Source organism: Patagioenas fasciata, chromosome 1 (genome assembly GCF_037038585.1).
Source record: "Patagioenas fasciata isolate bPatFas1 chromosome 1, bPatFas1.hap1, whole genome shotgun sequence".
Taxonomy (NCBI): domain Eukaryota; kingdom Metazoa; phylum Chordata; class Aves; order Columbiformes; family Columbidae; genus Patagioenas; species Patagioenas fasciata.
In genome coordinates this window covers 100,431,200-100,457,855 of record NC_092520.1, presented here as the reverse complement: position 1 = coordinate 100,457,855, position 26,656 = coordinate 100,431,200, and the positions used below count along the sequence as shown (strand labels likewise).

The following is a 26,656-nucleotide window of genomic DNA, read 5'->3' as shown; positions in this document are numbered from 1 at the left end:
GAAGCTATCCCTTCAGCTAATAATACATCCTAGGAGCCAGTTTGCTTTTATGTGATTGTAACTTGCTAAATCGCTGAAATTTTAATGTAACTGTATTGATGACTTTAGATGTTGTTTAGAAATTACAGCTGTTGTGTAGGGCCCCGCAGCATGTTGGAAACTATGCCTCTAGCCTGGCTTCTCCTGGTTCACAGATTACTATGCTGACCTAAACTGAGTATATTGTGCCATCAAATTGTCTGTTTGCCTAATATTAACCCTTAGTCTGAATTTCTAATTCCTTGGAGTTGACTAAACTAAATAGCTTTAAGTAACTGTCCAGTGTTTCTGTCGTAGCAAAGCATTCATTTTATTTGTAACTCTGGTTTTCCAGGAGCTGCATTTATAAGCCCTTTTCATGTAGAGAATTCAGCACATATTCCATATCTCTGAGTGACTGTCTTATAGTTTAGCATCTAGAGCAGAACATCCTTCCCAACTTAACATTTTTTCAGCTGATTTCATAGACACACTTTACGAACATATGGTCTCCTTCTATTCATGGCTCAGTGAATTTTCCTAGAAATTATTTCAATAAGGTAGAGAGGCTTGCTTCACCGTAGCAATTTGTACTGTTTAACCCTGTTTGCATTACATAGAATTCTATGTAATGCTTTGGGTTTTTTAAGGCCATTTTTTTTTTTTTACTGCATTGTGGGGCTCTGTCTCGATTTTCCAGGATAGCCTTTAATCAAACAAGTAAATAAATAAGCAAAAGAAACAAATGAAAAAGAACCAAACAGACCTTCAACTTAAAAATATGGCTTTATGACTGAAACTTTATAAAATGTTACAAATAGCTGCTCCCATCTTCTGTAAATAACAGTCCTGATACTTTTGTGATAAATGGGATGTGGGATGGTATCTGCTTTTCAAAACTGAAGACAACCTGTCTTTATTTTGGTTATGAGCTTATGAAGTGGGCAGTAGCAATTCTGTACTAGCTTTAATTCTGGTTGGTTGGTTTGTTTGAAATCTACTTCTTATTCCTTGTAGCTGAGCTGCTGCGGCATTCAGAGCTACACCAACTGGAGCACCAGCCCTTACTTCTTCAAACATGGCATCCCTACAAGCTGTTGCATGAACTCCAGTGACTGCAATACTCAGGATCTGCGCAACATGACTGTGGCTGCCACTAAAGTAAACCAGAAGGTACCAGTAACATTGTGCCGGGGCCGGTTGTTATGAAACCATGCAGAACGCCAGTGGAGCATATGGCTGCTTACAATCGCACTTCATTTGAAATAGTTGGTTGATAACGTGTGTATTGGGTGGAAGTGATGGTAAGGATGGGCTTTAGCCCCCGCTTGCTTTAAAATTCTTTAAACTGGCCTTTCTAAAATGACAACAGGTGCAGCAACATTTCTGATGAGGAGGGGGTTTGTTCCCCTTCCTCACAGCAGAGGTTGGTTGGGGTACAGCACTGCACAGAGGGACAGTCCTGGCCAGGCAGTCAAGTCTCTTGACTGCCCTTGAGGGTTAGGTTGGTCAGCACTTGTCTGCTGTCTCCTGCTGGATGTGGTGGGGGTTTGTTGAGGACGAAGACATAGTGAGGTGGAGGGAAGGACAGGTTTTACTCTTGCTTATGTTCAAATACAAGTGCAAGAGCCTAACTGTCATCCCAAAGAGAGAAAAAGCAGGTGATGAACAGCAAACATGGTGGCTGGCTGGTACCTTTACAGTGACTCTTAAGATCTTCAAACGTGTGCAGCTGCAAGCATAGCACAGCGATAGTGACCCCTCCCCGGGGTCACCAAAGGAGCAGGTTGGGAAAACAGAATAGGGTTGGGAAAGCGGGTTGGGAAAACAGGAAGAAAAGGAATAATCAGAGAACAAAAATACAGAAAACACAAAAAAATGGAGGAAAAAAGAGAACGCAATGCAGCATATATAGCAGACACTACACTGCAGAAATACAACTCAGGTTATTGTTTTATATGCTAGTGCACCATCAATGCTTGCTTTCTCACTTGAGATTTGCAAGAAAGGCAACAGGCAGTTTATTGGTAAAATGAATGATGTTGTGGCCAAATCACCATGCTGAGTTGCATCATAGCTTAGTCAGGCTTAAGGATTCTTTTCTTTTTTGTTTTTGTTTTCAGAGTTGGAATGAAAAAGATGAGTAAAAGACCTGAGTAGTTAACAAGGGAAATATGGAAATGGTTCTCTGTCTTCTGTCTCTGTCTTTTTCACCTCAGTCACCTGTGAATCAGGAGGCTGGATTGGAGGCTGAGGACAGCCTGAAACGTCTTCCTTTGAAAACCAGTCAAGTGGACAACATTTCTAGAGTGTATTAAAAAAAAAAAAAAAGGAGACAAAAAAAATAGCTTAATGAGAGCCACTTGTTGAAGATATATGTGAAACATTAGTGACATCCATCTGCTAAGAAACTCACAGTCACCACCAGTGAAGTAACCTTGCTGTGTGGCATGAGTATAAAAGATGCACTCAGTTGCCCTCTGTGAATTCGTAGTAACTTTGTTTTTGTAGAAGTGGAAAGGAGTTGAGAGGCAGAGCGGGGTGGATCTAGGGGATGTGCAGTATGTCCAGCATCTGCTGCAGGCAAACCCTCTCCTGGGCAGCCCATCCTGAGCTGCTGCTTCTGCCCACCTGCCCAGCAGGAAAGCTTTCTGATGTGACTGGTCCTCTACCAGCACGTCCCACCTTTTCAGTTCAGGATGGTCATGCACTCTGAACCTTTCCCAGCTGCATAACCAAGCAGATGCCATTTGCATTCCCAGCATGGATCTGGTGTTTCCTCAGAGTGCCAGGCTTGCTCTGCGCGCACAGAGAAATGCGTGTCCCCTTGGCAGTTCCTCGTGGCAAAGGGTGCTTGCTAGATGATAGGAGGATACTGAAGGATGAATGAGCTTGTGCTAGTCCAGGGCTTATAACTCACTTCCAGCCATACTTGCTCCTAAGCATCTCCCCTGCAAGTGCACAACTTGCCTGAGAAGAGAAATGCTCAGGAAGCAGTTGACTTAATTACTTGATTTAATTGCCGAGGGAAAATTTGAATGTTCTGAGACATCTGAAAAATTGTATCCCAGTTTCTGAGATCGCCATTTGTAATCAAAAGTTGTAAAGATTTCTGTTTAGCAGTTGCAAGGTCTTGGAGTTGTCCCTAACACTTGAACAAGGTGCAATGTTTCTGAAAGGGGCATGAGAATAAAAATTAAGCAGGAGGAAATATTGTGTGGCCCTATGCTTTCACCTCAGATAGGAAGCAAAATGTCATTGCCTCTGACCCAAGCCCCTTGCTTGGAAATAGGCACTTTGCTCTGTGTGTGTTGGAGAAAAAGGAAAAGACATATTGTGTGTGTTGTGGAAGACCCTTGTTACCATTCCTGTAAATAAGTATATTTGGAATAGATGCTTTTGATGGACCTTGCAAAACTATCTGTAAGACAAGTTGTCAATGAGCTAATCAAATTATTAGCAGTTTATGAGGACAAATGATGAATTATCCAAAAAGGATTAAACTGATGATCTAATTGCAGGACTAAAAGACAACATTCCTAGATTTTCTTTGCCACCTCTGCCACTAACTTGCTTATTGACCTTGAGTAAATCATTTACTTTGTCTGTTTCTTTATCTCAGATGGGACTAATACCTAACTTTAAGAGCTGTCATTACGATTAGCTAATTGATGTTCAAATAGTGCTTTTAATCTTCAGAGCCCGCTGCCGACAAATCTGAAAAACTACTTCTCTCTAAAATCTTGATAAAGGAACAGATGCGTGGACTGAGGAATGGTTGGATACTTGCTAAATTGTCACTTCTGTCCTCTGAATCAGCACCCAGATGTGCACACACAGTGCTCCACATACTTCTGTACTGTATATGCAACTCTTGGGTGCTTCTTGCGCTCTCCCTCTGTGCACAGCAAGGACTGAGCAATTAAGCCGTATTTATGCAATGCACTTCAGGAAACAGATGAATGTGATTTGGGAAAACACAGTCTTCAAATGAGGAGAGTGATCAAAACTATCTCCCTTTCATGTTTTTTTAACAAGATCTTCTGTCTGCCTCAAATTACCATTGCTATTAGATGTTGCATCTCTTGAAGGCTGCTGCACAGAACAGATTTCAGAAGAGCTGGGAGAACATTAAGTCATGTCAGATGCAATGAAAGCACTGTTTGAGAAGTCTAATCTCATTTCATAACATGTAAGACACACACAACTATAGTTGCTTGATGTGTTAAATAAGGAAGCTTGAATCTGACATACTGTACACTGTAGCAAGTCATAATTAAGGATTAATATGTACACTTAAACATTTCAGAACTGAATTACAATTGTGCTGGTCCTCAGCTACTGTTTTGTTTACCCCCTCAATACTCTCAGGGTTAAATAAAATGTTTTCTTATATTATAAAGGAGGCCAAAGAAATTATACCATTTAGTTCATGAATGGCCTGTCTAACAAAGGACGTAATTTTTTCCTACTAGGTGTTATTTTTCACAAGCATCTAATTCTCTGAAGTCATTTAAAGAGTTCCTAAAGTGTTTGCAGAAGTGAGGGGAGCATGGACAGAGGGGGAATGCAGAGACAATTCCATCTTGTAGGACAGGAGTCCACACTGGGAAAAGGAACTTGCTATTATTTTTGTTTTTTCCAACTTCTGATAAAGTTATACCATTAGATAAGGCGCCTTTGAACTGGCTTTACACTGGGAGTGGTGTTGGTCATTTGAGGAAGATTGGCAAAAGGGACCAAAAGGTGACTTTGTATTGTGTGGGCAGATAGGTTACTAATGAAAGAAAAAAGAGATGTTATCCTTTTTTTTTCTTCAAGTTTTGCATCACTTGTTTAGGTTCAATTTTCACTTGGTGAAAATTATCATACTGAGGGGAACATCTCAAAAAAGCCCATCCAGGAGAAGGGCAGAAATGTGTATGAATCTTCTGGCCCCAGCGTGGGCTGTGAATTGAAGCACAAGGAAGCAACTCATCTGATAGAGTCAGGGTCTCAGCTAGAGAGAGAAATTTGGGTTTAGGAATCAGGACAGGGAATTTTATGTCCAAGAGCAAACAAGCCAAGAAACTTCATACAAAACCCTTGATAACTTTGTTATGTGGTCTCAAGTTATATACTACTCAATACGTTGCTTGGTGTCCTTTGACAGGTGAAGGCAAACAGAATGCCTAACTGGATACCTGAAGCATGCCGGTATTAAATATCCAGAGTATTAGGAGATCAGCATAATTTATTAGGTTTTGACATCTCTATTGTATTACAACATTACCGTATACTGTTAGTGATTTTGTTTCAGGTCAAAGCTATATTAATATTTTTAAAACAATACAAACTGACTTCAATAAGACCTATAAAAATGAGTCCGACATCACATTTAGCTTTTAAAAGTACTGAAATGCATTAGTTTTTAAAAAGAACTGGTTTTGCCACCACTTTCCATCATTCACTCAGAATTGCTATTAAATAAAAAGGTGACATTGTTGGAAATGACAGCAAAAATATTGTCTAGCCCAAGTCCATTTTAAATGAGAAACTTCTATGTATGCATTAATGGCAGGGAAGGTCAATACAAGGAATGATTATCTTTGTTTTTCAGGGCTGTTATGACTTGGTGACCAGTTTTATGGAGACAAATATGGGAATCATAGCTGGAGTGGCTTTTGGGATTGCGTTCTCACAGGTAAGTGCATAAACGCTTCCCTTCCCCCTTTTTATCCCTCTCTCTCTTTTTCTTTACCCGGACTTCAAGGAAGGAAGGATTATGGAAAGGGACTGAACTCAGCATGCTCGTTAGTCCTGAGGTCATCTGTTCATTGATTTTCTTTTTTTCAACTTAAATGAAGTTTCTCCTTGGGAATATCAGTTACGGTTCAGCTAATGACTAGCTCAAGGAAAACAACTTGTCCCTCCACTGGGTCAAACAGAGGTTAACCTAATAAAACATTGGCTTAAATGGAGCATAAACAGCTAAGAAGACAAATAGCTTATCCATTGTTTGGATAGGCTTCTATCTTCTTCTAAGCACTCTTATTTTTAGTTAAAGAAGTCTAGAATTCAAATAGGGGTGTATCTTCAGGCCTCCCCATCCTGTACCTGGAGCCTCGAGGAGGCATCTGGTTTGGATGACAGATTTTATTTATTTTTTTCCTTTCAGAACTGAACACTGAGCAGAGATCTGCCAAAATCAGGTTGTTGAACCAGCTCCCAGCCTGCATCGAAAGTAGTTTGGCATGGGAGAGACAAGAGGAGAGCTGAGAAGGTGTTTACTGCTCCCTCGTATTCAAACTGCCTTTACCTAGAGAGGAGTTGGGGAAACTAAAGGTCTGGTCAGAATCTTCTGATCAAGAAGGGGCAGGAAAACACCTGTGTCTTTCAACAAGGTGCTCCTTTGTACTTGTCACTTCATGTGTGATAGCAAGGGCTCTCCTGGAAACATGCAAAAATGCGGGAGAGGGAAACATGGGCAATGCAAAAGTGCTTGCAAAATGGTTCCGCAAAAATGCACAGCGACATGTATGATGCCTGAACCACTTTTACCCGAGAGGCAATCTGCCTTCTCTCTGCAGAGAGCACATAGTACAACTGCAAACATCATATTCAAAAACTATAATGCAATTTTCATTTGCTAAATTCACACAGTATTAAAAATCTGGGTCCTGAGGCAACACTGAAAACATGAATATATCTGTTGAATAACTTATGTTTATCAAGTGGCTGGAAAAAATGAGGTACTAGGAAAAATTATTTGACTACTTCTTAAAACTCATGGATTCAGTTAGCAATCTGTAGGTTTACGCTGTGCTGCACTGGAAACAAGAGATTTGGCAGTGCTGTTGCTGGTGGTGGTCAAGTGAATTAATGGGAGGGCTGTGGCTGCCCTCTTGCCCCTGCTGCCCCATGTGGTCAGCCCTGTGCTTAGCTGCATGGTGGTTTAGTCACATCTCTCTTGAGTTTTAATTTGCTCAGCAGTTACAATGGCCTCCAGGTTCTTCAGAGTAACTGTCCCCAAGCCATGTGGAAAATGGCCACCACATCTTCTTGGTCAACATATATACAACCCAAGGGAGCCCTAAAACTGTTTGGGCTCAGACCAGCTGACTGCTCTGCCTTGGGCAAATCTGGAAACCTGATGCCTTCTAGCCTAGATGTTAGATGTGAGAAGCCCATGATTTGGCCTGTCAGCCTGTTTTATGTGGGCATAAACTTTGGTTCGTCATACTGCCAGCATCCAGAGCGTGTGCATGGGTGTCAGGTCTTCAGGATACAGAAGCGGTGAAACCATCAGTCTGGAGTTGTTAGTGCATGGAGCAGAGGGAGGTTGGTTTGTTTGTCTGTTTTTAATAAGCTATTCTAGTTCTTGTTGAATGGTCACGGTTGTCTTGATATTCTTCTCCAACCTTGATTATGACTTGATTACTGCTACAGAACTGTGAGCTCTTATTTCAGTTTGGTTTCTAGAGAGCCAGAAGGCTATAAAGCATCTTTTTAGGTGCCACATGTAAAACTATCCAAAAGAAAAAAATGGGGTGACTAGATTTTTACAATCCATATGCTGCTGGGGCAAATGCCTCAATCAGAACCTGAAAGCCTTTAATCAGCATATTGTATGTATGATAGGCAAAGCATCATGTTATCTTGCCTGAAAGTTGTTTGCAGCTGGGAGGGAGACTGTAGGAAGACTACAGCTGGAATTATTAGTAGAATCATAGAATGTCCTGAGTTGGAAGGGACCCACAAGGATCATCGAGTCCAACTCCTGTCCCTGCACAGGACAACCCCACAGTTCACACCATGTCTCTGAGGGCTTGTCCAGTCTCTTCTTGAACCCTGTCAGGCTTGGGGCCGCGACACCTCCCTGGGGAGCCTGTTCCAGTGCTCCACCACCCTCTGGGGGAAGATCCTTTTCCTAATGTCCAACCTAAGCCTCCCCTGGCACATCTTCCTGCCATTCCCTCAGGTTCTGTGGTTGGTCACCAGAGAGAAGAGCTCAGCGCCTGCCCCTTCTTCTCCCCTTGTGAGGAAACTGTAACCGCCATGAGGTCTCCGCTCAGTCTCCTCCAGGCTGAACAGACCAGGTGACTTTAGACGCTCCTCATATGGCTTCCCCTCTAAACCCTTTGTATTTTGGCACATGCCGGATGTTTACCCTAGGCCATGAGTTATTTGTGAGGGGGACAGGCTGGTGGGCAGAGCGTGGCCCCTGCCCCAGGAGCCATTCAGCACAAGGCGAGACCAGTGCGACAGGCTGCAGGCAGCACGGAGGGAGGCACGGTGCCGCTGCAACTCCGAGTTAAAATTGAAGTAGGTTTTGATGTGGCGTTGGCAGCTCAGGCTGCCTGATGGCAGTGTGTGCCCTGCTGCCAGCTGGGGACATTGCTCCCCTGCGTAAGCACAAGGCTTTGGCACTCTGAGTAGATACTCGGCTGCTTGCGTGTTTGTGAAGGTGTAAAAAGGAGGAGAGAGAGGATGCAGGGCAGAAAAACGCACCTCTCCTGGGGTGTGAAGAATAGAAGGTGGCCAGCTATTATTTATTGCCTAATCTGTTTTGCTGGACCCAACTAGGGACAGTGTTTACAATTTGATTTCAGGTTAACAGTGGCTGGCAGTCATGCCAGGCAGTGTTCCAGCTGTAGGCAAGGTTTCGCTCTTCCTACCGAGAACAGGCTTAATCTAAATAAAAGACAAATTAAATCATGTTGCTCTTCTACAGTATAGCATGCGCAATGCCTTTCCTTCACGTGATTTGTTAGGTGTTGACTAGTGTGGGGAATGTGCTGATTCCCAGAAATAGGGAAGGTTGATGTAATGGCATTACACATCTTACAGGCCTGGCACAGAGCTCCCAATCAGAGTCAGAGTTTTAAAAAAACTGCTGTGTTGCTGACACTGTCTGCACTGCTCCTCGGGTCTGAAATAATAATAATAAAATAAAATTCGACTGTTTGGAATTAGATGCCAATGCTGACTTCCAGCTGGAATAATTTCAGTTTAGCAGGTGCTCTTCAGAGCAGCAAAATGATCGCTTTATTGTGCCCAACAGAGAACAAAATTATGCAAGCAGCACAGATGATGAAGTTTTGCCTAGATAAAACTACAGTGCAGGGGCACAAGAGGCAAGGTTTGGACGGGTTTATAGATTGTGGTTGCAGTAGAGTCCCTGAGTAGGGGAATCTCAGTGCAGTGTTAAGGCCAAATTATTCCTTTTGTACTGAAGGACTGGAACCCAGGTGCCTTCCACATGCTCAAAACCAGTTCCTGAGCACCCACAGTTCCCATCATTTGAAGATGTGTCCTCATGTGGCTACAGTCCCTCTCTATGGGGCAGCATTTACATGTATTAATGTTAATGTGAGTAGCTCTGCCTGACTGTGGACACAGTTCTACCTTGTCTGCTGCAACTCCTCTCAGTATAGAGAGGCTGAGATGTGGTGCTAGCACAGAATTACACCTCAGTCACCCCTTGCACCAGGGTTAGGGAGTGGCATCTGTATCAGGATCCAATATGTGACTCGAAATCTAAGACTAATTTTGTGGCTTCTAAGTACTAATCACTGTGGATTCAGCATGGAGATAGGACCTGTACCAGAGGCATACCATGGCATAGGAGGCTGACTCAGGTAAGCGACATGTGACATAGAAAATTCTCTGTCTTCTAAAATAGGGTCAGGGAACCTGGATGCTTAGTGATTTGCATTTTGAGAAGATGGCAAGGTAAATCATTGATGGATTAAAACAAAACAAAACAAAACACCACGGCAGTTTTAGCTTACCCGATCTGCTGATGAATTCCAAGTTAGTTCAACACATTTCTATTTACAGAAATTCTGTCAAAGAATAAGAAATGGTGATGATGCCAAGACGCAAAATAAAATGACTTGCACTTCAGTTTCTCTTCAGTCTAATAAGCTGAAAGAAATATGTCATGCAGGACAGCTTCCAGTCAATTTTAACTTCTGCAAAATAACTATATTAAAAGCCAGTTATTATGTATGTGATAGGAGATAAGATTCCTGGGAAGTTACTGTGTATAGATTTCAGTGATCAGAACTGAGATATGCCTGAGACGACTCCTAGAAACCATGGAGAGCTGAAGAACTCATGCACTGCATTGTGGTCTCTCAAATGAGCTTTGGCCTACAGGAAGGTAGTACAGGAGACACACTTGAGGGATGTGGGTTCCCCAGTGCTCTAATTTGTCAGGTTTCCTGTGGCAAGACCAGATTTTCCAAGGCAGACTCTCAGTTTTCCATATAATAGTTCAGAAGACTGGCATAATCTTAGAAGAAGGGGAAAAACAGAGAGAGAATACAAATGCAGAAACAAGTCTGGCATCTTATCACTCAAAAAACTTGGACTATAAATTCAGATTTAGAAAATTAATAAGTGGATAAAAGTTGAGATGAGGCACTTGAGAGACAGTGGGAATGAAGAGAAATGAATGCAAGTTCTAGCAGCTAGTTTCTTTGCAGGAATCCTTTTATGCTGATTCCTCGGGTTTTTCAAAGGAGCTGTGGGGACCTGCTGCACAATAGGATAAGGGGCTTCCTCCCATCTGAAGAGCAGAAGTTGCAAGTGCAAATGCAGAGAGCAAGGGGGGGCTGGAGAGCGCACATTTGTGGTTTGCAGACTGGGAGCCTCTAACCTGATTTAAATACAGAGGACTGTAGTTACGGTTGTAATGAAGGAGCACCATGAGGAAAATTCAGCAACTTTAAATGGTATTGCTTCTTGACTACAGGAGGGACAGTGCTCTTGTGGTTAAATGTGGAAGACTGCACACCTTGGAAAATACATGGTTTTACACATTTTTTCAGACTACTTTTAAGATATTGTTCTAGCTCTGCTATATCCTGGTAACAGCTGGAAATGCTGTATACAATGTCTATAAAATGGCTCAATATGCATGCTGTTATTTTTGAAAGATAGAAGTTTAACATTATGGTACTATAACCACTTAAATGCATAAAACAGCGTATGTTTAGAGCCGAGGATTAACAAGTGGGCCAAAAATCAGAAAGGTACATTAATGTGTAACCTGCCATTTGTCTTTGGAGTGACTTGATTAAATCAAAACCTTGTCACATGCCTGCAAATGCTACAAAGCTTAGACATGCTGATTATTAGAGTGACAGCCTGTGTAAATCAGAAGAATCTCTAATTAAAGGTAGCTGAGGAAGGCTGTTACAGCTGAAGCGGGGAAGATAAGCCCATGGCTTGCTATTTGTAGAGGCTGCAGCATATTTCCCTGGTAAATGTGATACAAGCAGCAGATTGTGTCCAGGAACAATGATGGTTGTAATCTGGATGCTCTTGATGGGAAATAATAGGTAAGTCATGGTACAGACACAAAAGAAAAGAAAACAAAACAAGACAAAACAATCACAACAGTAAACTTCAATGTATATACCTTGTTGGCCATTGTAGGATGAGGGAGGAGCTGATTTGGGTCTGGATTGGATTAAGTGCCAGATTTTGCACCTGGGACACAGCAGCCCTGGCTGTACATACAGACAGGGGATGAGATGCTGGAAAGCAGTTCCGCAGAGAGAGATGTGGGGGTTCTGGTAGATGGCAAGTTGAACATGAGCCAGCAGTGTGCCCTGGCAGCCAAGAGGGTCAACTGTGTCCTGAGTGCATCCAGCACAGCATTGCCAGCCGGGTGAGGGAGGTGATTGTCCCGCTCTGCTCTGCACTGGTGCGGCCTCACCTGGAGCACTGCGTGCAGTTCTGGGCAACACAGGATAAAAAGGACATAAAACTACTGAAGAGTGTCTGTAGTAGGGCTACAAAGCTGGTGGAGGGTTTGGAGGGGAAGGCGTATGAGGAGCAGCTAAAGACACTGGGTTTGTTCAGCCTGGAGGAGACTGAGGGGAGACCTCATGGCGGCTACAGCTTCCTCACAAGGGGAGGAGGAGGGGCAGGTGCTGATCTCTTCTCTCTGGTGACCAGTGACAGAACCTGAGGGAATGTCAGGAAGATGTGCCAGGGGAGGTTTAGGTTGGACATGAGGAAAAGGTTCTTCCCCCAGAGGGTGGTGGAGCACTGGAACAGGCTCCCCAGGGAGGTGTCACGGCCCCAAGCCTGACAGTGTTCAAGAAGAGACTGGACAAGCCCTCAGACACATGGTGTGAACTGTGGGGTTGTCCTGTGCAGGGACAGGAGTTGGACTCGATGATCCTTGTGGGTCCCTTCCAACTCAGGACATTCTGTGATTCTATGGAATTTGCTCAGTGAAAATAAATAGGAATAGGAAATAAATAGGAAAACACATGGTGAAGTTCATCTTAATGAAAAATGCAGTAAGGCGGAGAAGTAAGCTCTGAGACCAGCTGAGGAAGGTGAGAGAAGGCTGAAAGGTACCACAAACACAGAAAAGGGATAGCGAAGCAGTGGGACATGGCCATCCAGAGGCACTTAGTCTGTTCTGCCTGTCAGAGCATGAAGAACCGTGTATCAGGGATGTGCTGTGGGAAATTATCCAAAATTGAACTGAGCTCATGAAACATCACACGAGTAAGTGGTGGGAGTGTTAAAGACTCTCTGGTAAACCTGCAGAATGTAGTGGGTTTTCAGCAACGCTCCCCAAATTGATAAAATCATCCTCCTGGTGACTGGAATATTTAAGTGTGGAAATTTAAAGTTCAGCCTGAATATGTGTACATCCTCACCGTCACCAGTCCGTGGTGTCCTGGGTGAGTGTGTAAGCACTCCAGCTGCCATGTAAGTTTCCCATCTAGAGAAGTTTAGTAGAAAAGGCAACCAGATACCTAAAATGTCTTCTTGGTATCAAGTGAAATTTTCAAAAGCCGAGGAGGGTTTTTGGCACCCACATCTCTTTTGGCAACCGTGAAAATACAGCCCCCAAAACCTAGTAGCTTAGGTTTTTATTGGAGATCGGTCAGGAGGTGGTATCTATGCCCCACCTCTAGTTAAAACCAATGTGCTGTCATCCTTGGTATTTGTGCCAAAATCGGGAGGTGCATGTTGGGGGCAGTGGGGGTTCAGCCTGCTTTTAAAGGTGACTCGGTGTCCTTTTGAGATACCCAGAACTGTTCTGGAACAGGAAAGGGAGCAAATTTCTGGCAAATGAAGCGTGGCCTGACCAGGAATGTGACATCTTAGGAGCAGAAAACAGTTTATCCGGATTTGATGTACCCTGGCTTGGTCTTGCTCTGGGCTGATGCCAACCCAAATCAAGCAATTGGCTAGTAGAGAAGATGTGTATTTTGACGATGATCAAGTTAACAGGGAGCACTGATGGTCTAGGGGAAAGGACACGCAATCCCAAGCGTGAAATAGAAGAAGGAGCCAGTTGGGATGAGCAGCCAGCCAGGTGTTACCTACGCATGCTCTGCTGGTCTGAGGGAGCTCTGTTGCTGCCAAAAGGTTGTGATCCCCCTCCTTAACCACTACTCCCTTGACAATACGCTCTGCCAGCGGCAGCAGGAGATGGGCAGAGGTGGTGGCCCATGGGCACATCTGGAGCAGCTGTGACAGCCCTTGCTTGGAGCCAGGTCCAGGGAAGGCTGGTCCCTTTGCAGAGATGGCCATCTCACCTCACCTCTGCAGCCAGGGATGAGCTGTAACAATCTGGATACGCTCATGAGTTAATTAATTGACCCATCCAAATTAGAAAAGTGAGGTTGAATTATTTATGGTATATTAACGCTGTTGGCATATGCAGGACATGCTAACAAACTGCTATAGGCAAAATGTTGAAATGACTGAGTGCTCATTGACGAGTGGAAGCCAGGGATCTGTTTTCAATAATCTGAGTGACAGCCCAGGGAACAGCAAAAGACATTTTTAAAATTTATTTCCAGATTTATAACGCTCATTTCTCCGGTGCTGCATCATTTATAAAGAAAGCGTAACCACTCTGGGGCATTTGGAAGCCTTTCCCTGGCACGCTATTAACAAAGTGAAGGGGGCTGCTGGTTCTCGGTGGTGGTGAGGGACCCAGGTGGAGCTTGCAAGTAACCTGCAGCTAGTAGGGTGCTGGTACTGCCCCCAGTGCACCCATCCATGTCTGACTTGGCCAGGCAGTGACGACGGGTTTGAAAAGCAGTAAAAAGACATGCTGTCTATCAAATAAATATGCCCTGATAACAGTCAAGAGGAAGATCTGACGAAGAAAGATGGGAGATTTCAATGCTGTTTTTCTGATGAGAATGGTCCTTAAAATAGGGCATAAATACGCTGTGCATAGTAACTCCAGAACATGAAATCTTTGCTTACCATGGTCCCTCCTTTGCTCTGAGTTCATTTAATTTAACTTCTATTCCACTTTTATTCTCGTCTGGAACAGTTGATCGGGATGCTGCTGGCATGCTGTCTGTCCCGGTTTATTACTGCTAACCAGTACGAGATGGTGTAACAAGGTGAGCTTTCCCTGCTTTCTATGTGGTACACTATATATGTTCCTGTATATTGTCATGGCGGTGCTGCTTCTGCTGAAGATAGCAGGCAAGTTTTAGATGCTCAGCATGTTCATGGAAAATTAAGTCTTCCCACGGAATACTTTGCTTTGGGTTTTTCATTGCAATATTCTCTCAGTGGGGGAAAAAATAATAGAAAAACAAAACCAGGGAAGCATACTATTGCGTATTTTGTCATCTTGGTTTTCTTCTTGGAAAATATCCCTGCTGTTAGTGACCAAAGCAACCCACTTCTTTTCTTTTATCATCCCCACCCCAGTCTTTCAGAGCGTGAAGCCCAGAGCCTGTCCCAAGATCAGGAGCTGCAGAATTGGAGAAAGACTGAAACGAATGTTATAGCACACACTGTCTCTCGCACGCACGCACACCCACGCCCCGACACGAGCACGTGCGCGCACTCGCACCCCACCTCCCGAATTCTGTCTCATGTGTAGTGTACCATTCTGTGAAGTACCACCATGCCACCAACAGCAGCCGGGTCCCTTCGGCCTCTGGACCCCGACCCCATCCCCGCGGCTGGGCGTAGGATGGCACCGTATGTATGTTCTTGGTCACACAGTAGTTGCATCGTAAGTTAACAAAGGTAATTCATTAACAGCATTGATCGGGCTGTGCATGTAGTGACGGGAGGGCGTAATTAGCCTTTCACCATGGTTAATAAGTGTTGCACACATTCATATAAACCGGTATATGAAATATATATTCTTTTGGTTTTATCTTAATTTCTTGTTTATTGCTTTACTAAGGTTTTTCATCCTTTCCCCCTGCCCTGCGCCTGCCCCCCTTCCCTAAAAAAAAAAGAAAAGGAATCAGTAACATAACATAAAGATACTTGAAAATGATGTTAAAATGTTGTGCTTGAAGGGAACCATTATTCCTGATGTTCTTCTACATCTTTGATTCTTACTCAGTGTTGTATGCCTAGTGCGTATCCCGGTAGGCTTTGTCTAGTGCATTTTGCCTCTGAACCTGATCCTGTGTAATACTGTTATTAAGCTGTGTTGTTGCTTACTGTGAAGGCAGGATTTTTGCTTCCTTTATTTTTATTAGGTAGTTATGAACTAATTGAACTGTGCTGTACTGCGGCCTTCATACTTTTTTCCTGTTCTTTCTTTTTCTTTCTTTTTGCATTGAGGTTGCAGCCACCAAATACATTGTTGGATCAAATCTAAATAAAAACACACACACACACAATCACAAAAGAACAGGCATATGAAATATTTTTGGGGGAAAGCAAAAGTTTAAAACCTTTTTAAAAAAATAAGACTTTTTTAATAATGCCTCTGTCTAGCATGCCAACGAGAATGCATTGATATTGTGAGTATTTGTGATATACGTATTAATAAATGGAACCATTACAAATTTGTAGCTGCTTCCTTTTCATTCTTTAGTCATAACAAAACTTTTTCAAGGGGGGAAATGAGCATGAAATGCAAGGGCACAGCTTGGAGTGACATGTCTTTATGCATATTTTAGCAGCTAACTTGCTTGTGACAGAAAAATGTTACTACCCTTGGTAAAAAAGCGAAAGAGCAGGAATTGTTTCAGAACTTGTAGAAAAACCTTCCACAGCTGGTTTCACCAAGTGACAAATACATACCCTCTGCTTTGCAATTTTTCTTCTTGTGACTGATAACGATCTGCAGTGTTTAATTATCCCATCCTTAGTGCTGCACGTGGTTTTGGCATCAAGAGTTTCTCTCAGATTTTGGCGAGGGTGGGGAGAAGAGGGATTTGGAGTTGAGGATGGTGGGTAATAGCCATCTTTGCTGCATTTGTGGAAAGGCAGGCACTTACATTTTTCTCCTTTGAATACTTGAAGTGTTGTGACATCTGATGGGAAGCCCATGAAAGCTTAAACCTGGAAGTTTTGGACCACGCCCTTACATTGCCAACATGACCAGAGAAGTAGACTCGAGGAAGGAAGCCCTGCGGCCTCCAGCCTGTGGACGAGCTGCGCAGCATCTATGTCCGCACAGCCCGTACTGCTGCCAAAGTCCCAGCCTGTCCTCTGTCTGTCTGTCCAGCCATCAGTGCCGCCCACCTGGCTACTGCATCCCAGGGGAGCTGCCCTGTGTGGTGCTTCCAGCACCAGCTCATGATGAACCTTGGGGTGGTGATGGCGTGGTTGGTACACCCTCACCCACAACTGTGGAAGGGCTTGCAGCCCCAGGAGCAAAAACCTGTCAGTACATGCTGAGGGCAGCATGTCTTAAAAAAACCCCACGTGGCATCTTTAGCTTCATTCAGAGAGCATTTCCAGAGCAAGGAAGAGAAATAGAGATTTTTAAACAAGAGAAGAGGAAGCTCGTCCACAAATTTAAATCTGCCCTCAACATAGCATCTACCATGAGGGAGTGGACCATCTTTAAACATGGGGAACACCAATACAAGTCCTGCATAAATGCTGGGCAGTTTGTGTGTATTTTTGTGAGGACAAAGCCACTTGGTACAGGTTGCAGCGCTCACATTCGCAGTTCCTTCTGAAGGCTCATAAACAGTCGCAGCCGCTCGCTCGGTTGCTGGGGCTACGCGATGCTGGAGCAATGCCCATCTCCCACAGGAAGTTCACGGGGGGATGTTTTTCCACACCAGAATTGGCCCACCAGCCACTCAAGTTTCCCTTCTCTATTCATCCCCAGGCAGGTTTTCCCTGCCCCATGGAGGGGAGGTGGGAGGGCAAAGCTGCTGCCCCCTCCCTCAGGAACCACCAGTGACCTTCCAGAGTGGAAAAGCACCAGCCTCTTCTCAGTTTTCTTTCCTGTATTTTTTTCTTTCTTTTTTTTTTTTATTTTTTTTTATTTTTTTTTTCTGCTAAGAAAGAGTTGTTTGTGTGAAGAGCTGTTTCTTTTCAAGATGCTGATGTTGGGTCAGCAGGCCCCCAAACTGCTCCAGCTTGCCCATCCCCATTCAATAAAGCATGTGCTCAGCTTTACAGCATAAGCCCCTGAATTTAAAGCCCATTCAGCAAAGCCCTTCAGTCTGTGCTCCATTGTTGCCCTCAACCCAGCAGCATTCCTGCTTGTATGGGGTAGGTGTGTTAATTGGGCTCTTGACAGCATCCGTAGAGAGGATCAGGCTGGTGAAGGACCTGCCAAGGGCTTCCCTGCTGAAATCTCCCTGGCTGGGGCCAGGGCCAGGCAACAGCTCTGGGGGGAGTGTTGCACTAGCTGGCACTGACATCCCCTGCCCTGGGCACAGCATCCCTGCCCCTCCATGCCTCCCTCCTGGAGGGAGAAGCAAAGTGGTCAGTGGAAAGTGAACAAAGCCTGAGCTGCCGGGTGTGGGTTGATGTCAGCCGAGCACAGATGTGCAGCACTTTCCCTGCAGAGGTGAAGCTTCCATGGGTACCGGGGGGGTTTGCCGCGGGGGCTGAGGTTCACCCACCAGCACAAACTGAATCAGGGGCAGAGGGGCTGGCTTCTGCTGGGCTGGGCTGGATCTGGCTGCCTGATCCCTCCCTGAGCAAATCACATTCACTACAATCATCAGGCCTGAGCTGGGCAAAAGGCCGCCTGTTACTTTAGGACAACGGGTAATGGTTTAAAATTAAAGGAGGGATACAGGATAGATATGAGGAAGAAATTTTTTACAATGAGGGTGGTGGAACACTGGTACAGGTTGCACAGAGAGGTGGTAGATTCCCCATCCCTGGAGACATTCAAGGCCAGGCCACATGTGGCTCTGAGCAACCTGGTCTAGTTGAAGATGTCCCTGCTCATGGCAGGGGGGGTGGGCTAGATGTCTTCTGAAGGTCCCTTCCAACCCAAACTATTCTATGAAGGGTGGGCAGGTTTGGGAGTTCAAGTGGGCGTTGGGGTAACTGGATGAATCCCGAGAGGGGTGGGAGGAATTGGGCATGGCTGGCGGATGAGGAGAGTGGGAGATGGAGCAGGACCGTGGGAAGAGGAAGGGACACTGAAACCACTGCATTTTGGTCCTGGTGAGCTGCTACCTTGGTTTGGCTGCAAGGTGCACCTTAGCTGGCACGTGCATCCCGTCCTTAGCTGACTCCCAGGGCTTGCCTCTGCTGAGGAGGACAGCCCCAAGCACTGTAAAGAGGATAACATCTCACTGTGAAGGCGAATTTTCACAGTAGCATCAAACTGCAGCTCTGGGAGCAGGTGGCTGTGCAGGGGGCCCTGGCTGGCTGCCGCCATTCTTAAGCAAGCATCGCTGCAGAGACTGGCTTTGCAGGACTACTTACAGTATTTCAGCATGTTGCCCCTCAGAGAATACAATGCAGGGGCTCAAATGATCTTGCCTTCTGTGGCTCTTCCCCTTTAATGACTCATTACTGTTTATGATAGTTTCAAGATTAGAAAATTAATTTGCTGTCAGCCAAGCCCCGTGCATAAACTACCTGGCATCCCACTGGAGGCACAGAATTGATCGGGATGTCAGATTTCTACCAGGGCCAAGTTAGGGCTGCTTCAGTATGAACGTGTATAATAAAAATAGACATCTTCATGATTTGGCATACAAATGGCACTTCTGCTTTTTTGTAAGTAAAAGTGTTTTGCCTCCGAAACGTGTAAAACCTGGTCAACTTTCTGCAAGCTGCTTTTATCAGCCTAGCCTAATTTTGAAGAAAAAAGCTGTTGCTTTTGCCTTTTGCTTGTCATTGCACCTGTTCCTGTTGCAGCCAGGAAACTTTTTATTTAAAGGACATTTCACTTTTGTCCGGCATCACGCAAGATACTTGGTATGTGCAAGCTCATGAAAAGCAAGCTGTGCTGAGGCAGCAGCTCTTCGAGCTCTGGAGTCTGTTCTGCTCCATGATAACTGCAGTGTGGCTATTGTTGGTCTCTGCTGAAGATATCTTTGGGTGACACCAAGTACTTATTTTAGATTGCAGTCCTCTGTGTAATCGGTAACTGGGGAGTGCATATACGCACACACACACACATAACATCCCTGGTGTGTTATGCAACAGTGTAACTCCTTCCTAATGTGATGTACATTCCAAATTCAACTACTAAATCACCAAAATGACATTTTTTTATTCATCATACTCATATAATACAGTGTCTTGGCCAAGACTTCGAGGAGCAGTAGATTTCAGGCAACCCCTTGGAGGTATTTCCAAAGTACGCTAGCTTTCAGATAGTGCCAAGCAATCTACCTTTTGGGAATCCAGCCCTTTCAAAACCTCTCAGGGCACTCAGAAGTGTAAAGTCATTTTTTGAAAGCCTTATCTGTTCTTAAAATTGAGATTATTCATCCAAGCAAAAAAAATCAGTATTTTTAAATGTGGAATTATTTGCAGAGGGGAAGCGAGGTCAGGTTTCTGGCTTGCATGGAAGCTGTACTTTGTTTGCTTTATCTCCTTGGGAACCAGAAAATGTGATGCCCAGTAAAACTGCTGGGGTGGGATAGGGGGAGAATAAGGAGCAAAATACATAAGCACTTCTATTTTTTTCACTGAAAAGGGTTTGAAATAGGAAATATTTCAACCTGATCATGTGTCTGACACGGCGGTGCAGCAACCTCCAGCTCCAAGCTGAGCAGGCTTGGTAGCTCAGCCCTGCAGTTTGCGGTATGTTCCGGAGAGGATGGTTGCCTGCCAAGACACCTCTTATGTGCTGATGGTGAGAGCAGCCTTCTGTGGGAGTCTGTAGGTGTCCAAATGCTAGATGCTACCACGGTGCACATATGATGAAGTTCATGGCCAGTGTCAATCCCTGGCACTACCTGAGGCTTTGCAGGAGCGGTTTGACACTGGTAGTTTCCTACTCTGGCTCCCATGGGCTTTACTGTTCTTCTGTGAGATTTACTTTTAATGTCATATCACAGAATCACAGAATGTTAGGGATTGGAAGGGACCTCAAAAGATCACCTAGTCCAATCCCCCTGCCAGAGCAGGAACACCTAGATGAGGTTACACAGGAATGTGTCCAGGTGGGTTTTGAATGTCTCCAGAGTAGGAGACTCCACAACCCCCCTGGGCAGCCTGTTCCAGTGCTCTGTCACCCTCACTGAGAAGAAGTTTCTTCTCATATATAAGTGAAACCTCCTGTGTTCCAGTTTGCACCCATTACCCCTTGTCCTATCATTGGTTGTCACCGAGAGGAGCCTGGCTCCATCCTCGTGACACTCACCCTTTATATATTTGTAAACATTAATAAGGTCACCCCTCAGTCTCCTCCAAGCTAAAGAGACCCAGCTCCCTCAGCCTTTCCTCATAAGGGAGATGCTCCACTCCCTTAATCATCTTCGTTGCCCTATATAAGTTATTGGTTGCTCAAAAGAACTGGTTAGTGCTTATGTTGATTATTTGGTATCTTCAGCCCTGTAGTTATTTGCAATTAAAAGCAAACAAAAAATTGCCGGGAATATTCTTCATGCTGGAGTTCGTTGTGACCCAAATGTCAGATGAATGAGCCCTTCTCAAGTATAGGAACTGGTACATTGAGCCTGTGGGTTATTGCTGTGTGTCACCCCATTTGACTCCATGCAAAGCTGGTATTTGCAGGGCCAGGATCTGCCTCCTCCCTGCCGGCAAGGTGGAATTCAGTCCTGCGGGAAACCAACCCCAAGCCCTGTGCGCTCCCAGTGCCGCCCTGGCACCGACAGCCTGCCAAAATCAATGCCGTGCCTTGGAGGAGTATGGAAAACAGGTCTCCACGTGCTGTGTGGAAGCACGAGGCAGCATGAAGGTATGAGACTCAGAAAATCCTGCCTGGCACCACAGTAAGCTTGAGCACTGACCTGAGCATACACTGGTGTAGTCTGGTGGTCTTTGCAATGGTGGGGTTTCTTCCCAGTGCTTATCTGCATAACCCAGATGCTCCCTGCTTGTTTAGACTACGCATTTTTAAGTGGTACAATGCGAAAGGGAAATCAAAAAGCCAATCAAAATAATCTCTGTGAGACCCATCCAATGAAAAAGTTATTGGCAATTAGCACTCTTTTTTTATAAAAAAGTAATTAGCCCTCCTGCCCTGAGAATTAATGAATGCTTTTCATTACACCCCAAGGGGTAGTCGACCCAATAATAATCCACTTCAGATGAATGTTGTTCTAAAACGACAGTGTTTGACAATGGAGGCAGCAGGATGGTCACAAACAGGAGGCAACCCTGCGCTGGTGAACACTGGAGCTGGCTGCTTCGAAATGAAAGGCCATTCATAATTTACTTGGGTTAGTGCAATAGACTCAACTTCTTACTCATTAAGGAGCTGAAGCGAAGCATATGAAAAGACCAGTGCCTCATTTGTCCCTGGATGTGGAGGTTAGGAAGGCAACGGAGATGCACTAGCGCTGGCTACTACCTTTTGCTGAATGTGTCGTAGGGCTTGACAAGGTAGAACATGACTTGGCTGCTTGGTTGTCTGCATGTGGTGATTTTACTGTCTGAGAGGTGTTTGGTGGCCAAGTGGCAGAGGGCTGTGTGTGCCTGCTGTCTCCCCTTCACTGCTTAACCCATTGGCACCACAGGGAATGATCACCAGACAACAGCACCCCTTCCCCATTGCTCCTGTTTACTTTTTGGCATTTTCAGTGAGATACGCGTTGGTGCAAATGCAAAATTCGCATTGACTTCTCAATTCAGTGGCTCTCCTGCCCTGACAGCCCATGCACAGTCATCACGGCCACCTGGTTCTCCTCAGGGTGGTAAGGCGCTCCCTGTCGGAGGAAAGCCCTCAAAGAGTGAACAGATGAATGACAATTTCCCTTCCCCTGCCCTGGGAGCATCCTTGCTGCTCCATGGGGCAGTGGTCCCCTCCAACCCACATGTCCCATGTGGCCCTTGCTCAGCCTGGGACTGGTGAGGACCCAGGCTGCTGCCGCTGCCTAGCAGGGGGGCTGCTGGCACAGGTTCCTGCAGCCAGGCTTTAAAAACTTCCCCATTACGTTTAAAAATCTGAGAATTCCAGTGAAGAGTTGAATCCTTCCCTGCAAGCTGGGGTCCAAATTAGGAAGAAGTGGTCCAGGATGAGCTTAGCCCACAGAGCTTTCCCTGTGGAAAGACAATATAGAATCATAGCAAGAGAAGAGACACTCAGGATCACCGAGTCCAACCATAACCTAACTGAGGCACTAAACCATGTCCCTAAGAACCTCATCTAAACACCTTTCAATCCCCTCCAGGGATGGTGACTCAACCACTTCCCTGGGCAGCCTGTGCCAATGCCTGACGGCCCTTTCCATGGAGAATTTTTTCCTAATATCCAATCTAAACCTCCCGTGGCACAACTTGAGGCCATTTCCTCTTGTCCTATCACTTACGGGAGGTCTAATTAAGGAGGCAAGCAGCAAATTTACGAGGGACCTTCCACCCCATGGTGAGAGCAAGGTCTGCTGGGAGATGGTGCTGCAGCGCCGGGGGTCAGCCTGTGAGCACTGGAAGAAAGTGTGGCAGCTGGCTCTGGGGCCAAGACAAATTTTAATAGCCAGCTCTACCAAATGTCTCTGTGGTGTCCACGTCTTCACTGCTGCTCCACGATATTATAAAACACTCAGACGAGCAGCAAATGTAATGATTGCTTAACTTGCATTGTGGTACTGCCTGGAGGCGACAGTGCTGTATCGCAGCACCGTCTCACTGGATATGTCAAGGAAATAAAGTCATGCCATGGAGCTAAGGCTGTAGGTGTAAGGATAGGAACAAACGGGCGGAAAATAAGGAGAGAATTAGGCGGTGTGGAGGCGGTGCAGTGAGCAAAGGCTGCATTACAGTTACTTTAGGCAATCTCTATTTTGGCATTTCATAGATTATGGATGCCTAATTTCACAGTTGTAAGCTTGAGCACACATTTGTTTTGATGTAATTACTTAACACCAAAAAAAAAAAAAAAAAGAACATGAGGGAAAACATTATTTTCATGTGGAGCCATAACCGTCCTCTGAGGTACCCTTAGCAGGGCTGCAACCCCTAGATCAGCCCCCTGGCTGCTTGTCACACTGGCTCTTCATGGGGTGGTGGAATGGGACTGCTCAGCTGCTGGCCCGCAGGCAAAGCTTCCCCGGGCTGCAGAGAGTCAGGATTAAGCAGATGCTCACACAGAGCACCTGGCCTTCTGGGGAGGTTGATTCCTGTGCTGTGTCATGATTTTGGTAAAAAGGGAAATAAAGGTCCCTCGTTTTAACAATTGCTAGAGAAGTTTTACAAGGTGGGGGGAAATTCCAGTTTAGAATTGTTCAGAAGTTAACTAGCTATCATTAGCTTTGAAACATGAATTAGTGAACACTTGACTGCCAGATTTAAAGTATCTGGGCTCAAGGATTAGAGTTTTTGCTAGTATAATAGCATTTTAAATTGATGTATGTGTATTTGCAGTTTTCACTTTTTAGAGAGTTGCACTTTTTTTCGATTGATTTCTGCTTTTTTCAACAAATGAAATGCATGAAGAGTTGGTGTGATCTTACAACAGAACCGAGGAAGATCAGGGCTAGGTCTCATATGGATTCATAGAGTGTGCTGGAATGTGTAGTTTTTATAATTCATTTTCTTGCAATACCAGGAGAGGAAGTTTTTGCTGGAATGGTTGAAGCTTGGAAAGGAAAGTATCCTTTAATGGTAGCTAGCTGCTAGTATCTGCAGCTAGGACAGGTCAGACTCTAAGACATAAAGGCAGCTACAAGCTCAAGAACAGGTGGAGTTACGGTGTGAGTATGTTTTGGTTCAGTAGGAGCTGTGACCCAGTGCACAAGGGCACTTACTGAAGTGGGAGATAAACCCTCCCTATAAATCACCTGCCTCACAAAACTCCCATTAATACAACACTTAAGGAACCTATTCCAGGTGGGCACAGCAAACGTAAAGCCTGGATGGCTATTACCTACGAACTCCCACGCAGCAGCATCTGGGCTGGGTCTGTCAGCCCCTGGCAGCCTGTGGGACAGTCACTGTCCTTCCCAGGCTGCTGCCACCACCATGGGATGGCACGTCCAGCACCCCCTCTTTCCCCAGCTCCCCGTCTGGATGACTTTGCTGGGCTTCCTAAGGACAGCTGTGCATGGCTCTGAGCAAAGATAGAGTAAGGGGATGGACACCTTTGCTCTTTTTTCTCCATTTCATCCTGAGTCTTTGAACAGCTTCCTTCAAGTCCTGAGGTGCCTGTGGTGTGCCTAAGTTTCCCTGTTAGAAAGGATCTTGTGATGGTAAGGGGGGAGCTGCACAGAAATGCAGGCTGCCCTTGAGCTGCAGGAATAAGGAACTCAGCTATTTCCATCCACAGAGTTGCAGCCTCAGTTAAAAAAAAAAACAAAAAAAAAAAGGCAAAATCCAACAAAAATACCAAAATTATAGTAACTTCTGAACCTGAACCGTTTCTCTGTATTGCTGCCTGCAATAAATCTGCCTGCAGTGCTGAAGGCAGTTGCATGTACCTGCGTATCCCAGGAGGGTTTCAAACACTGGACACCCTGCACAGGTACAATACTCAGGAAGCAATTTTTAGCTGAGGCACAAATGAGCTGTTGTGTTTGTCATTGGCTTATTCCCAAACTGCACAAGCTACGGCTGTTACTGTTCCTCAGCCTACCTCATTGTCTCTTGCCAGCCAGTGCTTTGTATTTGAGAATAATTTGAGCCCTGTTACTTTATAAGTAGGATAAGTTTTCCAAGGCCACACTAGTCCTGTTTATGGTTGAAGAAGTCATGCTGTGTGCACAGGTGTCCAAAAATTCACAGCAAACTCTGTTACCCCTCTGGGGAAAAAATAAGCTGCTTTTAAGACACAGATTGCAACAAAGCACCATATGTAGTACCTTCTCACAGCCCAAAGAAGGCAAAGATAGATCTAGCAGGTGAGGAAGGAGGTATTACCATCTGTGTGGCCTCATTCATCTTCTGACAAGGCTGTGTTACTTGGCTGTGCTGAAGGGCAGCTGTGTATGGCACAGGGTGCAAAGTCCCCACCTCACCCCGGGCTCTGCTCCACCTGGCACTCGAACGCCAGACAGCTGCCAGTAAATGGCCAGGGAGGGCTCATGTCTTGCTGTTGTCACTGCCATAATCTACCAACCTATAGTTCCCCTCCTGCCCAAGGGTCTCCAGCCCTTCCCCAGCAAACATACAGGCTGGTGGAGAGCAGAGCATCACCTGGTGATGTTAAAGGGTCCCAGCACTCAACAGACATTTGGAAATTCAGGCATTTCGCAACAAGTCTGCCAAAATCACATGGGGGCAAATAGCAAAGGGCCTGTTTTTTCTGCCATGATGGAATTAGTCCGGTACGGCTGACTAAACCTGAGTGCTTGTGGAGGACACAACCCACAGACCCAGCTATCCAGAAGAGCCACGTTTCTCAGTCCTAGCAGTCCCTTTCAGCCCTATTTTGGTATCAATGGTGCAATTTTCAACACCACATTCAAAAAACAAGCTTTTTGTTCTTTCTTTCCCAATTAACATTCTCAACATTCTGATTCCTTGAGAAAGATGAACATCTATGCCACCTGGGGAAGGTACCAATGAGGATGCACGTCTCTGCATCTAAGGCACAATCCCAAGACAGCCCAACAACCAAGGGCCAGTTGACTAAACTGAGTATATTAGTAGCAGCCTAATGAGCTGGCCTGTAAAATCTTTAAAGTGGAAGGTGAGCATGATACACCAGCCCCTCATGTGAACCATATCTTCTCTGTGTTGTGCAGATTAATGATCAGAAGAATCCCTAGGCACAAAAAAACCCTATACAGACTTCTCAATTTATCAGTGTTCTTTATTTTTACCACTCATCCTTCAGGGAAGAAATATGATCAGATAAACCAGGCTGAGGTGACATTTCATATACTGAATATTTTCTGTAAAGTATAAAGTAAGCATGTGGTGATATGCACATCTGTGTATGTGTGTAAAAGACAACTATTATGCCATGTATCATCATCATCATCATCATCGTATAGTATAGTATAGTGTACCATTATACCTTATACTCTGACTGAAAATGAATGAATTTTTTGCTTTATGGGATGGCAGAGTATGTGGCAAGGCAAGGACAAGGTAAAAGTGACTGAATGCTTCCAAAGCAGATACATGTTTCTGAGAAGCAGCTGAGATGTATTTGGTAGGTCAGCAGCATGGGCAAACCAGGCACTTTCTTTGAAGTATTCCCAACCATGGCAGTCCTCTGCTTATCCTAGACCATGAGCAAAGGGGATGCTGAGTTTCTCAAGCTCCGTGCCCGTGCACAGGATTTTTGCACCCTTGAACGCCACGGTGGAGTCATCAGGCAGAGGCTCCATGCGAT

The 26,656-nt window shown here is 45.0% G+C and overlaps 1 protein-coding gene across 1 annotated transcript in view; it reads left to right on the top strand.

Annotated features, from left to right (window-relative positions):
• TSPAN7 (tetraspanin 7) overlaps positions 1–15,821 on the top strand; it is a 101,424-nt gene extending 85,603 nt beyond the window's left edge. The window contains exons 5-8 of the mRNA XM_065859963.2: positions 1,036–1,191; positions 5,618–5,701; positions 14,330–14,402; positions 14,719–15,821. Of these exons, the coding sequence (XP_065716035.1) occupies positions 1,036–1,191; positions 5,618–5,701; positions 14,330–14,398 (309 nt within the window). The 3' untranslated portion in view covers positions 14,399–14,402; positions 14,719–15,821. The remainder of the gene's footprint in view (positions 1–1,035; positions 1,192–5,617; positions 5,702–14,329; positions 14,403–14,718) is intronic.
• The last annotated feature ends 10,835 nt before the right edge of the window (positions 15,822–26,656 follow it).